Source organism: Neoarius graeffei, chromosome 11, assembly GCF_027579695.1.
Source record: "Neoarius graeffei isolate fNeoGra1 chromosome 11, fNeoGra1.pri, whole genome shotgun sequence".
Taxonomy (NCBI): domain Eukaryota; kingdom Metazoa; phylum Chordata; class Actinopteri; order Siluriformes; family Ariidae; genus Neoarius; species Neoarius graeffei.
In genome coordinates this window covers 68,716,810-68,733,823 of record NC_083579.1, presented here as the reverse complement: position 1 = coordinate 68,733,823, position 17,014 = coordinate 68,716,810, and the positions used below count along the sequence as shown (strand labels likewise).

The following is a 17,014-nucleotide window of genomic DNA, read 5'->3' as shown; positions in this document are numbered from 1 at the left end:
ACTACTGCTACGCTGCTGGAAGGTAACTGGACTGCCGCGCTAACAGCACCAAGTCATGGGTAAGTTAGCATCAGCCTTTGCTAACACTACTGCTACACTGGCTGGAAGGTAATTGGACTGCCGCGCTAACAGCACCGAGTCATAGGTAAGCTAGTGTCAGACTTCGCTAACGGTACTGCTACCCTGCTGGAAGGTAACTGGACTGCTGCGCTAACAGCACCGAGTCATGGGTAATTTAGCGTCAGCCTTTGCTAACACTACTGCTACACCGACTGGAAGGTAACTGGACTGCCACGCTAACAGCACTGAGTTGCGGGTAAGCTAGTATCAGACTTCGCTAAAGCTACTGCTACGCTGCTGGAAGGTAACTGGACTGCTGCGCTAACAGCACCGGGTCGCTGGTAAGTTAGCGTCAGCCTTTGCTAACACTACTGCTACACCGGCTGGAAGGACTGCCGCGCTAACAGCACCGAGTCGCTGGTAAGCTAGCGTCGGCCTTCACTAATGCCGCTTTTCCACTACAAACGCGGCTGAGCCGTGCCGTGCTGAGTCGAGCTGAGCGGGGCTGTTGGAGTTGCATTTCGACTACAACCGCGCTGAACCGTGCTGGCTGGAAGTGGGTGGACACATTGGGTGGAGTTAGCGAAAGTGGGTGGACGTCACGTGGTGTCGTTAAGCAGCGCAAACAGTGACATCAGTGACAGTGGCGGAACAAGTCAGAGCCGGGCCGGGGGCGGGGCAAATGACCGGGCCCTTTATTAAAGCTTATCATATCATTTTAGGCTACAAAAACGAAGTCCTTCAAACGAACATGTAACTCAGAAACAAAAAACATTAGGATACTGTACATGGCTCATAATAAAACATCAATAGCCTATACTGCGCACATTATTTGAAGGGCATACGAATGAGCGCTCAGAGGTTGCAAGGGTGACAGGAAGAGTCAGAAATAAAAGGAGGGCGGTGCAAACCTCACTGAATGCACTGTGTTTACCAATTTCAACACTACGGGGTGCAACTATGTTATTTTATACATTAAGTCCTTCAAACGAACATGTAACTCAGAAACAAAAAAACATTAGGCGACATACTGTACATGGCTCATAATAAAACATCAATAGCCTACTGCGCGCATTATTTGAAGGGCATACGACGAGCCTTGCGCTCTGCAAACTCGTCCACGATGCTCTGTATGTCACTGATTCAGTGAGCTTTTAAGCAGTAGTCTCACGACCCGGATAGTAAACAATAAACATGGAGGACATGGAGTCGTTAGTGTTGCTGGTCTTGGTGCTGTGGCTTGTTGTCACCGACAACGCCAACAGATACTGGCAAGAGCGTATAGATGAGGCGAGGCGCATAAGGCTTCAGAAATTCTCGTAATTCGTAATTCTTCTTCTTCCGGGTTTGCGGTGTTTACAGATCCCAGCGCGCTCGCGGGGCGTGTGTGGGCATGTGAGGACACTCCTCCTCACCAATCAGTGCACAGGGGAGTGTCTGCTCACGCCCCCAACCTCACTCGGCACGGCTTGGCTCGCTTCAGCCCCACTCCAAAACGGTGCGAGTTTTAGGGGCTAAGCAGGGCTGAAGCAAGCTGAGTCGTGCTGGTTTTTGGTAGTCGAAACGCGAGCCGTGTCGGGCTGAAGTGAGCTGAAGCGAGCTGAAGTGAGCTGAAAAAGGGTAGTGGAAAAGGGCCATAATGCTACTGCTATGCCACTGGAAGGTAACTGGACTGCCATGCTAACAGCACTGAGTCGCGGGTAAGCTAGTGTCAGACTTCGCTAACACTACTGCTACGCTGCTGGAAGGTAACTGGACTGCCGCGCTAACAGCACCGAGTCATGGGTAAGTTAGCATCAGCCTTTGCTAACACTACTGCTACACTGGCTGGAAGGTAACTGGACTGCCATGCTAACAGCACCGAGTCATGGGTAAGTTAGCATCAGCCTTTGCTAACACTACTGCTACACTGGCTGGAAGGTAACTGGACTGCCGCGCTAACAGCACCGAGTCATAGGTAAGCTAGTGTCAGACTTCGCTAACGGTACTGCTACGCTGCTGGAAGGTAACTGGACTGCTGCGCTAACAGCACCGGGTCGCTGGTAAGTTAGCGTCAGCCTTTGCTAACACTACTACTACACTGGCTGGAAGGACTGCCGCGCTAACAGCACCGAGTCGCTGGTAAGCTAGCGTCGGCCTTCACTAATGCTACTGCTATGCCACTGGAAGGTAACTGGACTGCCATGCTAACAGCACTGAGTCGCGGGTAAGCTAGTGTCAGACTTCGCTAACACTACTGCTACGCTGCTGGAAGGTAACTGGACTGCCGCGCTAACAGCACCGAGTCATGGGTAAGTTAGCATCAGCCTTTGCTAACACTACTGCTACACTGGCTGGAAGGTAACTGGACTGCCATGCTAACAGCACCGAGTCATGGGTAATTTAGCGTCAGCCTTTGCTAACACTACTGCTACACCGACTGGAAGGTAACTGGACTGCCACGCTAACAGCACTGAGTTGCGGGTAAGCTAGTGTCAGACTTCGCTAACGCTACTGCTACGCTGCTGGAAGGTAACTGGACTGCTGCGCTAACAGCACCGAGTCGCTGGTAAGCTAGCGTCGGCCTTCACTAATGCTACTGCTATGCCACTGGAAGGTAACTGGACTGCCATGCTAACAGCACTGAGTCGCGGGTAAGCTAGTGTCAGACTTCGCTAACACTACTGCTACGCTGCTGGAAGGTAACTGGACTGCCGCGCTAACAGCACCGAGTCATGGGTAAGTTAGCATCAGCCTTTGCTAACACTACTGCTACACTGGCTGGAAGGTAACTGGACTGCCATGCTAACAGCACCGAGTCATGGGTAATTTAGCGTCAGCCTTTGCTAACACTACTGCTACACCGACTGGAAGGTAACTGGACTGCCACGCTAACAGCACTGAGTTGCGGGTAAGCTAGTGTCAGACTTCGCTAACGCTACTGCTACGCTGCTGGAAGGTAACTGGACTGCTGCGCTAACAGCACTGGGTCGCTGGTAAGTTAGCGTCAGCCTTTGCTAACACTACTGCTACACCGACTGGAAGGTAACTGGACTGCCACACTAACAGCACCGAGTCATGGGTAATTTAGTGTCAGCCTTTGCTAACACTACTGCTACACCGACTGGAAGGTAACTGGACTGCCACGCTAACAGCACTGAGTTGCGGGTAAGCTAGTGTCAGACTTTGCTAACGCTACTGCTACGCTGCTGGAAGGTAACTGGACTGCCACGCTAACAGCACCGAGTCATGGGTAAGCTAGTGTCAGACTTTGCTAACACTACTGCTACACTGCTGGAAGGTAACTGGACTGCCGCGCTAACAGCACCGGGTCGCTGGTAAGTTAGCGTCAGCCTTTGCTAACACTACTGCTACACTGGCTGGAAGGACTGCCGCGCTAAGGCAGCTGGGCCATAGAAGGTTCACGCTGCACGCTGCATGCTGCACGCTACACGCTACACGTTCACGTGAAGAACCGGACCCTGGGCCATTAAACTTCATGCTTGGATGTTCACGTGTTGCGTCTGTTCTACTTTGACCGAGTAACCAACAATATGGACTCTTCGGATGACGACGATTGCCTCATTCTGCTTTTACTGAGACAGAGGAAGAGAAAAAGGAACAGAATTTGGAGCCGAGAACACTTCCTTCTGAGAGAAACCCGTGGTGAATTTCACCGAACATTCTATAATCTGCTTGACAATCCCGATGAAGAACTATTTTTCAATTATACCATTCAATTATATTTTTTCTGAAGTTTTCCCCTGAAAGCATAGAGTTATCTCCCTAGACCGGTTCTGATTGGCTGGCGCGGCGGTGACCGCATGCATTGACTGGAATTTCCATCTTCACGCCTAGAAAAAAGTGTGCATGTTCATTTCACGCTTCACGCGTGAAGTGTGCAGCGTGCAACGTGAACGCCGTTCTATGGCCCAGAGCAAGTCATGCTACGTTTGTCCACTTTTCTTTACACGCGTGTAGCGTGCAGCATGCAGCGTGCAGCGTGAACCTTCTATGGCCCAGCTGCCTAACAGCACCGAGTCATGGGTAAGCTAGTGTCAGACTTTGCTAACACTACTGCTACGCTGCTGGAAGGTAACTGGACTGCTGCGCTAACAGCACCGAGTTATGGGTAAGTTAGCGTCAGCCTTTGCTAACACCACTGCTACACTGGCTGGAAGGTAACTGGACTGCCGCACTAACAGCACCGAGTCGCTGGTAAGCTCGTGTCAGCCTTCGAGAATGCTGATAGTGTGTATGTATAATAATAATAATAATAATAATAATAATAATGTCTGGCTTTTTTTTCATGGTCTCTCAGATACATTCCGTTCAGCTACTCGCCTTCGATTCATTCAATATCATGCTAGCCGAATGGAATATATCTGATATTCCACTCAACGCCAGCCAATATTATTTAAACATACTCTCCTGAAGTATGTAATCAAGTGCAAAGAAGCATAATAATGATGATGATTATCATGTGTTAATAAGTAAATTGATATAGTTGTTAATAAGACTGAGTGGAGACATCTGATACAGAGAGTTGATGATAATGAGCTGCTGAAGCCCAGTGCAGCCTGCAGGATTTGGCCAAGCCCAAGCCTGGGCTGAACTCCGAATCGAGTCCGGTTAGATTTATCATGCACTATTCGGGGTGCAGAGACCGTTATTTGACACCCTAGATAGGGCGCCTAGTCAGGGCAGAAGGGAGCCGATTAAGACTCGGCTCGTTGTAATCTGTTTAAACCGCGCATGCGCAGGGAGTGCCGAGGCAGCGTTCAGTGACTGTAGCCGGCGTTAGAGCAGCATCAGTGGCGGTTAACGGGTTTCCAGAGGACCGGGGAGAAATACGGAGCTGCGGCGGTACCGAGACGCGTGTGTGAGGGAAAAACGGTACCGAATTATTTATTGAGCAGCTCGGAGCAACCTCGGGGACAGACAGAGCGGTGTTTATCGGTTCTAGTGTCGCTTTTTGTCTTCGCTTTCACACACTTTCTGCTTTTTTACCTCAGAATAACACTGCTGAGTTTTTATATCGCTTTTATTTGCGTTGTTTTGGCCTGTTTTTGGAGGAAAATAACTACAGCAGAGCCTCGGCTGAGTGTCGTGTGTTTGTGTGTCCTAGACTCGGAATAACCGTGTTGTCTCATTAACGCTAATTACAGAACAAAATGGTTAAAATTAACGAAAGTGAAATCCTGAATCTCTTGCTATTTTTGTCTAGTGTCTGGAAAATTTCCTCAGAGGTGTAGGCTTTCGCCACATAGTCCCTAAGTACACCAAATAAGTGTTATTATTATTATTATTATTATTATTATTATTAGTGTACTTTTGAAACAACATGGCGGACAGTTTCTCCAGCCCTTGGTTTAAATCGGCTAACTGATCCAGGTAATTCCTCCAGGTGTGTGGTTATGAGCCCTAGATGCCAGTCACGTGCTGTGGGCGTGTCCATCACTGTGCGTCTCCACGGAGACTGATGGACAAAGCTGGAATTGGCATCTGCCTCAGCCAGCCCCAGTCCAAGTCAAAGGTCAGCGGGGTCCCGATGCTGCGGCCTGCCCCGAGTCTGGAGGGCGTGGAGGAGAGGGACGAGGAGCAGGAGGACGATGGAGAGGAAGATCTGCGAGATGGAGGGATCATGTTCATCGTCAATCGGGGAGGGTTGCCGGTCAACGAAGAAACCTGGGAGCAGATGTGGAGACACGTGACCCGGATTCACCCACAAGGAGAGGAGGTAGAGAAGAGGATCCGGGGAGCCAGTGACCTGCCCAAGGTCCATATTCTCCTACCGTTCAGTATATGTATAATGTATTAAACTTTTCTTTCTTTTTAACCGCTTCGTCTACGTTATTACTTAAATAAACTGCAGTTTCTTGACATGTTCTTTCCTCGTTTGATTCAGCTTGGGTTACTGTCTGGGCAGAGTTTTGCATGTTCTCCTTATGTCCGCCCGTGTGGGTTTTCTGGTTTCCTTCTACCTCCCAGACGTGTGCATGTACACCTCATTTGCCCCTTAAAAGTAGATGGCTTTGGGCGGCACGGTGGTGTAGTGGTTAGCACGGCCGCCTCACAGCAAGAAGGTTCCGGGTTCGAACCCAGCGGCTGGTGAGGACCTTTCTGTGCGGAGTTTGCATGTTCTCCCTGTGTCCGTGTGGGTTTCCTCCGGGTGCTCCAGTTTCCCTCACAGTTCAAAGACATGCAGTTAGGTTAACGTGGGGCGGCCTTGGGCTGAAGTGCCCTTGAGCAAGGTACCTAAGCGGGCGCTGTAGTGTGGCTGCCCACTGCTCTGGGTGTTTTCACTGTTTCAGATGGGTTAAATGCAGAGGATGAATTTCACTGTGCTTGAAGTGTGCATGTGACAAAGGTTTCTTCTTTTCGATTTCATAAAACTGGCGAAATTTTAGTTCCTTCTGAAATTTGGACATTGTGATAGGTTTATTCATGTAATATAAAAAAAAAAAAACACAGGCCATTCAGTGACTGGGAAGTTATTTAATTTGAGTAGATTCCTGAGCAAATAATGTGCGTGCAATTACTCGCTTCGTGCCAACAGAGGAAGTCCGGTGTGCGCGTACGCAGGTTTACCTAGCAGCCGGCATCCGCAGTGTTGCATTACTGCCATCTACAAGTTTACTTTGAGCGTGCACTGACCGTTCCATCATTCTGTCACTAAACAAACAGCTGATCACACAGAGGTGCTCGCTGACCGCCGATATTTATTAGTTTCGTCCTGCGTTTCCTTTCCTTCGTGTATAACATTAACATCTTTTCTTCTTGCTTTCCGTTATTGTAGTCGGTCTTCCATGCTTCACTTGCACACTCGCGTCCTCCGTTTTCCTCTCCTGTTTCAAATTTGTATCCCACAATGCCTTGTGCGAACGGGGAAAGCCCACTACATGATGCATGACGTAGTATCTTGAATTGCGTCACGGTGAAGCAAGAAATGATAGCGGAGAATTTAGAGCCACGTGGCTCTAAATTTATTAAAGGAAAACTGAAGTCATTTTTAAACTTGCTTTATTTCTTAATAAACGTAATTGAATAACATGTTTTTGGTTTTAGTAACCTTACTGTCTATTGTGACTCGTATTGGCAACTAATTGCAATTAAATATTATACTTATCGGCCTATTCGTTTTTTTAGCCGTGTTGAATTTAGTTCATTTGGTCCACGGCAGGCGTCGTTTATCCACGCGATCTTCACGAGACTTGTGCGAGACTTTGAAACGTGAAGTGTCAGCACCTCCATTTTGAAAACTGTTTTCCAAACGAAATATTGCACAAAAACGAGTTTAAATGACGATTACTGCTGACTTTTTTCAAACTTTCCTGATTGCTATCAAAACAAAACTTCCGGCTCGATTATGTCAGCATTCGAAAGAAGGCGCGCGCGTCTTTTGACAGCGGTGGCAGATGTTGGTCACTTTGATTTCCGCTGTACATTTTACTCTGGTCCTATGATGTCTCGCACAGGTCTCAACAAATCTCGTTTACGGCCATTGCTTTGACATATGGACTGATTTACAGAGCATGTTTCAAACACTCATAACTTGCTATAGCAGCGACAAAATAGTGATCAAAAATGCATTCCGATATTTAATAAAATGAGAAATAGAATTTTGATGATAAGTTTGCCTTCAGTTTTCCTTTAATTGTTCTATTAATAAAATAAAATTGCAAGTCTGTGCGGGGCGGCACGGTGGTGTAGTGGTTAGCACTGTCGCCTCACAGCAAGAAGGTCCGGGTTCGAGCCCCGTGGCCGGCGAGGGCCTTTCTGTGTGGAGTTTGCATGTTCTCCCTGTGTCCGCGTGGGTTTCCTCCGGGTGCTCCGGTTTCCCCCACAGTCCAAAGACATGCAGGTTAGGTTAACTGGTGACTCTAAATTGACCGTAGGTGTGAATGTGAGTGTGAATGGTTGTCTGTGTCTATGTGTCAGCCCTGCGATAACCTGGTGACTTGTCCAGGGTGTACCCCGCCTTTCGCCCGTAGTCAGCTGGGATAGGCTCCAGCTTGCCTGCGACCCTGTAGAACAGGATAAAGCGGCTAGAGATAATGAGATGAGAAGTCTGTGCTTCGAATTCAGTAGCTTTCGGTCCACTAAACAAAAATAATTGGGTGTCAGGGAGAATTTTATTTTATTTATTTATTTTTTTTTTTTTATGACCTACATCTGAAAGTCAGTCTACCTTTAAGTGTGAAAGTGTGTGTGCATAGTGCCCTCACTGAACCCATGATGAACTGGCATCCCATCCAGGGTCAACTTGTAGTTTTCTATTTCTGTTTTTACTTCTTGCTTATCCTGTTCTGTCTTTTATATCGTCCATAAGGTACCATCTTTATCTTATTCCTACTGTATAGGCCTTCAGTCTCATCAGTTGTTCATGGCATATATTTCTATGCATTTCCCCTACACACCATCTGTCTTTACTATGTCTTACTACTGTTACGTTTAATTCCTTTTATATTCTCAGCTTCTAACAGTATTTCAGATCCTCAAACACTAATGCAAAACCTGCGTCAATAAAATCATGTTTGGGCCTGAATGAGTGAGTTAGAGGTAAAACAAGAAGACGTTCGCTGTGTCTGAAATCGCTCACTTGTTCACTACTCCTTATATAGGGAATTACTACATAGAGGACTATATAGAGGGGTGGCACGGTGGTGTAGTGGTTAGCGCTGTCGCCTCACAACAAGAAGGTCTGGGTTTGAGCCCCGTGGCCGGCACGGGCCTTTCTGTACGGGATTTGCATGTTCTCCCCGTGTCCGCGTGGGTTTCCTCTGGGTGCTCCGGTTTCCCCCACAGTCCAAAGACATGCAGGTTAGGTTAACTGGTGACTCTAAATTGAGCGTAGGTGTGAATGTGAGTGTGAATGGTTGTCTGTGTCTATGTGTCAGCCCTGTGATGACCTGGCAACTTGTCCAGGGTGTACCCCGCCTTTCGCCCGTAGTCAGCTGGGATAGGCTCCAGCTTGCCTGCGACCCTGTAGAACAGGACAAAGCAGCTAGAGATAATGAGATGAGGACTATATAGTGAGCTCGTTGGTAAAATGAAAAAAAAAAACACTTTCGGACACTACTCCGTCATGCTGGTATTTATGTCATTACTGTCGCACAATTAAAACTGGCCTGATCAGTCGGCTGATGGGTTTTCAAAATAATAAATCCATATTATACTGAGCGTATTTCCCACATTAATCAATACAAAGTACCTGCATCTTTCAGTTCTTTTAAATCAAGGCTGAGTACTTTTTCTTCTTTGCCGCTGCCTTTTATTAAATCATATTTGAGACTTTTAATTTGATTTCTTTCAATGTGACCACAATGCATGATGGGATATATTGTTTTGGTTAGTGACCATTATTGTGGGATACTTTGAGCGCACTTTATAGGGTGTAAATAATCCTCGCTAAGGTTTCAGACAGCACTACAAAATGGCGTCCTTACTATATAGTGAGTAGGGAGCGATTTCGGACACAGACATGGTCATTGCTATCCCCCACCACGGGCATTTTATGAAGCCCTTTTAACACTTACGACCTTTCAGCCCATTGCTTTGATATTGACTTGTGATGTCGTAAGTGCTATGACGTCTTCATAAAACGCTACCCAGCTTTTTTTCCAGTAGTACGAGCACGCAAAGTTTCATTGATGTAGTTTCTGAGAAAACGTGTCTAGATTGAGTCCACTTCTACAAAGTCCAATAATGAAAATCAAGGGCCGTAACTCTCAAAATAATTTTTCTTAAATGATTTTTGAACTCAGCTTAAATCATGAATAGTAATATGAGCACGCAAAGTTTCATTGATGTAGCTTCTGTGAAAACTTGTCCAGATTGGGACGGCCAGCCGGACAAACTCCATTCCTATATCCCCCTGCGCGTTTCATGGCGGGGAATAACAAAACGCTCTTTGTTCATTTCTCAAATTATCTAGTGGCGTTGGTATTCAGCTAGTATGTTCGTACAAAATCTGTGGGAATGTAAAGTCGTCCCCCCCCCCCACATTTTTTGTCTCCTATGACAAACTACTTTGCAGTTTAAGCAAAAACATCAGAGCGTATATTTCTGATATTGATTTGGACTTTTTTGCATTAGCATTGTTTGTTTACAAGCACAAACATGCTTTTGTTTATTTTAGATTTGAATTAACGATGCATACGTATTCAGTCGTGAACATAACGCAGGACAGCCACGCTCTGTAGCAAGCCTGCTCTGAAATGGCGATGTTCATACAGTAACATGGTCAGGAAAATGTCTCGTCCATTAACACATTAACACACCGTCCATCACATGAATGTAATGGGAGTCAGATGACGGAAGGCTGACTGTGCAGAGTGATTGTAACTGAGCTCATAGCTGCTTCTTGGTAGAACATCATGCACGTTACACACGTGCCTGAAATCCTGATGATAGGATTGCGTTTTATTTTTTTTTAACAAATATTTTTATTACGCATACAAATAGTGAGTAATCCTGAGGACCATGTTTATATTCAGTCAATAAGGACAAGCTGTTCATTCAAGAACACCAACAAATCGTGTTAAAATTTTGCTCATGCTAATACGCTTTAAATATTGCTGATTCTGGGAAAAAATACTTTGGCCGAGTATCCAGTGCTAGACTTCCTGGCTCCCTTGTAATTCAGTTTTCAGTAAGGGTAGTATCTCACTGGGCTGCGACAGCCTGTGACTAGTTGGAGACACAACAATTGCGATAAAATATGCGAATTAGCGACAATTTTCACTTGGAATCACATCACACTGAATTGATATTCGCATATTTTACCACAGTTGTGTCTCCAACTAGTCGCGGGCTGTCGCAGCCCGGCTTTCCTTCGGCAGACAGGGAAGTAGAGGAAGCCTCACGGAAACCAACTCGAGAAGGGTTCGCGACGCATTTGCGGCCATTTTGAGAAGTTTTGTCGCACGAATTTTTTTTGAACATGTTCAAAATTTCAGCGACAAAGGAGCGACACTTTGCGACTCATGCGAGGAAATTGAGAAGCCCCGCGAATGTTTCAAGACACTTTTGAAACTGTCGCAAATAACGTTCGCAATTTGTCGCAAGCTGTCGGAGCCCAGTGAGATACTGGCTTATACGTTTACGTTTGCTTAGAGCAATGTTTCTCAACCACTGGGCCGCAGCTCATTAGTGGGCTGCGAAGCGCTATCTAGTAGGCAGGAAATTTTTTTTCAAGTTTGACGTCAAATACTAATAGTTCAGGATGTCGTAGTGTCCCAAATCCGGTAGCTGGTTTGACGTACCCCTTTCAAGTGGAATAAATAAATTTGTGGGTAAATTTAAGAAGGAAAAAAAAAATCAAAGTCCTTCCCGCACCATTCATGGCGCGTTTGGCGGCGCCTATCTCTGGTTCGTAGCTCTCGGCCTCTTGCCTATATTGCATAGCTAGGATTACAGTGGGGGGGGGCGTGTCCTCTGGAAACCACGAGAGTTTGACTCCCCACTCGCATCTGTATTGCAGTGTGCCTTGCCAGATGGCAGTAGGCACCGTTTTTATGATGGTCTTTGGTATGACCCGACCGCGAGTAGAACTCCCGATCAAGAGGCGGACACGCTAACCACTAGGCCACTCACTGGTAAATTGACATAACAAAAAAAACATGACTTTTTATTATTGTCATGTTTCTCCTTTGCATTTAACCCCCACACACATACAGAGCGTGCATACGCAGTGGGCAGAGTAAATAAATCCGTTTGTGGGTAAATTCTATGGATCTGTGATGCCTGCTGGAACAGGAGAGCAGGGAGGATTGGGAATCGAGCGGCTGTGCTTTGTTTACACCCGATACCAAAACTTGTAGCGTCCTAGTAACCATCAAAAAGATGCGTACAAAGCCCAGACACTCCTATTTACCCGGGCAAAAACAATACAGGATTTATCTTGTAGTGTCCTGATCCCCAGATCTTTAACCCAGCCACATAAAAGTTGTTCTCCTCCATCCTTTTCCAGGTTTTCATCTCTGTGTCCGTGTAGAACCATGTCTGCAGCACCAGGCAGTTTGAAATGTCGGGGAACTCAACGGATGGATAATTTCCCAGCTCTGAATGAATGAATGAATAACTTTATTTAAACATAAGTTGATCAACAGAGCTGGTGGGGCCGTGCATGTACAGATACAAATAATTACAAATACAAAAGACTAAAGATTAGTGCTGTCAAAAATGTCGCGTTATTATCGCGTTAACTTGACTCAATTTTAACGGCGATTAATTTTTTTTTATCGCGAGATTAACGCTCTGTGAAATGATGTAGGTTTTTCATAAGCTTTTGAAATTGCCAGGAACTTGGAACAGAGACTTTGCTTAGAAAAACGATAGCAGCTAGACTGTAATGCCACGCCCCGCACAGCCAGAGTCCTCTGCCCTCCCCCCAAAGAAGCAGGGCGGGCTAGCCCCGCGCCTCGGGACGAAGAGCCACGGTGCTCGGCTTAGGTTTCGTTTTCCCATCGGCGGCTCCAGCCCGACTTTGCAGTGGCTGTGACAAGACGTGTTATGCTCTGCAATAAAAAAAACAACAACATTGGTACAAAGCAAGCCCATTCACTTTTTTATGCTGATAAGAGAATTACAATGGTTTTTCACGTGACAAAAATGTGCGATTAAATTGCGATTAATCGCGAGTTAACTATGACAGTCGCGACATTAATCGCAATTAAATATTTTAATCGCTTGACAGCACTACTAAAATAAACACAATCTTTTTTTTTTTTTTAAACCCTTAAAATCTGTTAATTATCTTCACATTAAGTTAATTAATAGCATACATAACTATTGTCTTTGTATTTAGTTCCGGCTACAGTAGGATCAAAATTTATTCTAATGTCAAATTTAGTTAGTCAATTTTTTTTTCTTTCATAGGAAAAATCCTTCTTTGTTAGTGTGTAAGGGTCTAATCCCATCGAGTGGTTTCTATATCCACTTCTTTTGAGTGAACTTCCTGGTTTTAATAACTTGCTTGTTTGCTGGACACAAACGTTCTTGTGTTAATCACCCAGACTCCACTTTTGGATCATTAATCCTGTTTCAGTGAGAACGACCTGCACGCATGGTTTGGCTTCGGGTAAATCCGTACAGTTTTAAATACAAAAAAACCAGTTTGTTTTTATTGCATTTATTTAATTCCCGGACTCCCATCTGTAACAGGGACTGATGTTGCATCCCATTAATGCACTTGACAATACATTATTAGATTCTAATAGAATAGATGAGCCAAAATAATTGGGGATCTTTTTTAATGGGACCCGACTCGTTAGAAGTATGAATAGGTGGGCCTCGAAGCAGAAAAGGTTGAGAACCCCTGGCTTAGAGTGTACAGTCTAGGCAAAATAAACATCAAGAAGATTTAAATAATTACTCTTTTACGAAATGTCAAAAAGCACAAGAATTATCAGTTTCGTTCCAAGCTATCTGTTAATACAGGAATATGGTGATCTTGGTCCGGGGGGGGGAAGAGATTAGACATGTCAGTTTGGCAGATTCACTTCCTTCTAAATGCTGTCTCTTGTGCCTCATCTCAACGTCTCGCTTTGTCATTCCTTTGCAAGTGAGCAATTAGGATTCTGACCATGAGTTTTGCCCTGAAGAGAGGATCTGCTGTCAGAGCGAATGAGAAGATATTCTCCAGCTGCACTCACTGCACCGCTGTGTTGACGGGTTGATGCTGTGTCTCTTCAATCCCACAGATTCCTGTACCTACTGTGCCTACATACCAGCCAACCACCAGTATTCCACATCGCCTGGAAGCCATACAGAAATACATCAGGGACTTGCAGTATCCTTCTGTAGAGCTGGAAACCTTTGTCCTTAAATGCTTACTTTTGAAATGCATCATGGCCCATGGTTGATCTCACAGCTATTGATTTAGATATAATTAAGGGTTAGTCCGTTGCTCGTTCATATTACTGGTGCATTTAAGTGTTATGTTTGAAGGTTAGTGGTGCAAATTCACGTCAGACAAAGCAGGCCACAGAGACGTGATCCAGGCACGGCTATGAAATATTTACTAGTTGGCTTCAAACAAGAGACGATAGTTTACAAATTCGGTCCCAATGATGTATTTTTTGTTGTTGTTAAAGACTCTCCTTGGATAGAGATTTCTCTAAACATTTTGAGTAAATGGGAACGTACATTTTGCATCATGTATACTGTGTGCTTTGTGTTCGGTTGGGTTTCATTTAAAGCTGATGTTTCCGTATGCGGTTATTTGTTTGTTTGAATTACTTGAATGTGAATTTTGTATAATTGTTATTTGAGCGCTTGGCGTCATTTGAATCTGCCGTTTCTGGACGTTATGTCTGTCCTGTAAATATTATTGACTTAACAGTGTTTAACCAGGTACAATCACACTGGAACCCAGTTTTTTGAGATCAAGAAAAGCAGACCTCTCACAGCGTGAGTATCTTATTTATTTAGGTCTCTCGTTCTCACCTCACTTTCCACTTTATTAAGAACATCCTGTACAGTTATCCAAACACCCAATCGTGTGCCAGCAGCACAGTGCAAACAATACATGAAAAATGCCTTCAGGTCTGTTTCCAATCTTCAGCTGTCTAGTTTAGGCAAATCCGTGCCCACGGTAGCGTCAGATTCTTGTTCTTGGCTGAAGCAAGTGGAATCTGATTCGGTTTTAGTTTGAGTTCGCCACATTCACACAGAATACAGAGAACAAGAAGGGGGGAAAAATAAAATAATAATATGAATGTGGCAAGGCGGCACGGTGGTGTAGTGGTTAGCGCTGTTGCCTCACAGCAAGAAGGTTCTGGGTTTGAGCCCAGTGGCCGGCGAGGGCCTTTCTGTGTGGAGTTTGCATGTTCTCCTCGTGTCCGCGTGGGTTTCCTCCGGGTGCTCCGGTTTCCCCCACAGTCCAAAGACATGCAGGTTAGGTTAACTGGTGACTCTAAATTGACCGTAGGTGTGAATGGTTGTCTGTGTCAGCCCTGCGATGACCTGGCAACTTGTCCAGGGTGTACCCCGCCTCTCGCCCATAATCAGCTGGGATAGGCTCCAGCTTGCCTGCGACCCTGCACAGGATAAGTGGTTACGGATAATGGATGGATGAAATGTGGCAGGAGAAAGAGCAGGACTTGTGTCCCGATTTCCACCGAACCCCTAAATGCTAATGAGGATGGGTTCCCTTCTGAGGGAACCCATCCTCTCAAGGTTTCCTTCTCATGTTGTCTGAGGGAGCTTTCCTTGCCACCATCGCCTCAGGCTTGCTCATCAGGGATAAATAAATTTATTAGGGATAAAATTAGCTCATGTTTAAAGTCTTTAATTTTCTGTAAAGCTGCTCTGCGATGATGTCTGTTGTTAAAAGTGCTATACAAATAAACTGACTTGACTTAAATCATGGTAATACAAAGATAACCACCGCTAACTCGCGGTATAAGCGTGTCCGCCTCTCGGCCAGGAGATTGAGAGTTCTACTCACGGTTGGGTCATTCCCAAAGACCGTCATAAAAATGGTACCTACTGCCATCTGGCGAGGTACACTGCGATACAGATGTGAGTGGGAAGTCAAGCTCTTGCGGCTACCGGAGGACTAGCCTGCCACGGAAACCCTAGCTATATAATAGGCGAGAGGCTGAGGGCTACGGAAATGGAGACTGGCGCTGCACCCATGCGTCACAAAGAGCTGGGTCGTACTGGGACAGCAGACTGCCTGGGAAGACTAGATCCTGCTGTGGGAGGGACTTTGACTTGACTGGCAAAGATTATACGATAAAAATTACACCACAATACACTATAGTGGTGATAAACAATGGAAAAGTTTGTGCTGATGTGAATCGATGTAGGCGTATCAGACGCTCGCTGGCCGTGCTGTGAAAATTGTCCACGCAGACGCTCATCTGAGTTTCCAAATCTGTCATTGCTTAACTCTTGAATATTTTCTGTCATGAATACTATCATTAAAAAGCTTATAATCTCTGCTTTCCAAAGAAATTTATCTCGTTAAGATCTGTTCAGTGCTTTAGGAGTAACAGCAGGTTGAAGTTGGTACAACAGAGTCCACTCTCTGCTCGCATTATGTCAGGAAACTGCCAGTGCTTTTTGAGTCACGGGAAAGCGGTCAGGCTCTCTCTCTCTCTCTTGATCGGTTTCCATCTGAATTTACTTGTGAATATTAATCAGGTAACCTTTATAGGGATGTTCTCTCGCTCTCACTGTTTCTGATGAAGTATTCAGCAACATTTTCCGTCTGCTAGTTTTGATGTTATGATTCACAGGAGACTTTGAAGTGAGTTTTCATAGCTTTACCTACTTATTTTTTTTCGAATCAAACTGATTCATGGAAATAAATAACTATTTTAGAATATAACTGTAGTTGTTTTGATGAAAAATATCGAGATCTTATGGCCCTTTTCCACTAGCCTTTTTCAGCTCACTTCAGCCCGACACGGCTCGCGTTTCGACTACCTCAGAGCAGCACGACTCAGCTCGCTTCAGCCCTGCTCAGCACCCAAAACTCGCACGGTTTTGGAGTGGGGCTGAAGCGAGCCGAGCCGAGTGGGGCGAGGGGCGTGAGGAGACACTCCCCTGTGCACTGATTGGTGAGGAGGAGTGTCCTCACATGCCCACACACGCCCCGCGAGCACGCTGGGATCTGTAAACACCGTAAACCCGGAAGAAGAAGAATTACGAGAATTTCTGAAGCCTTATGCGCCTCGCCTCATCTATACGCTCTTGCCAGTATCTGTTGGCGTTGTCGGTGACAACAAGCCACAGCACCAAGACCAGCAACACTAACGACTCCATGTCCTCCATGTTTATTGTTTACTATCCGGGTCGTGAGACTACTGCTTAAAAGGTCACTGATGTCACTGTTTGCGCCGCCTAACGACATCACGTGACGTCCACCCACTTTCACTAACTCCACCCAATGTGTCCACCCACTTCCAGCCAGCACGGTTCAGCGCGGTTGTAGTCGAAATGCAACTTCAACAGCCCGACT

General features: G+C 45.7%; 1 protein-coding gene across 2 annotated transcripts in view; it reads left to right on the top strand.

Moving 5' to 3' along the window:
- The first annotated feature begins 4,830 nt into the window (after positions 1-4,830).
- The window catches only part of vash1 (vasohibin 1), a 42,495-nt gene continuing 30,311 nt past the window's right edge, over positions 4,831-17,014 (top strand). The window contains exons 1-4 of one of the 2 annotated variants that reach the window (XM_060934662.1): positions 4,831-4,935; positions 5,447-5,818; positions 13,746-13,834; positions 14,398-14,454. In XM_060934662.1, the coding sequence (XP_060790645.1) occupies positions 5,468-5,818; positions 13,746-13,834; positions 14,398-14,454 (497 nt within the window). In that variant the 5' untranslated portion in view covers positions 4,831-4,935; positions 5,447-5,467. Of the gene's footprint in view, positions 5,819-13,745; positions 13,835-14,397; positions 14,455-17,014 lie in introns of both variants that reach the window. The other variant, XM_060934661.1, reaches the window with a different exon arrangement.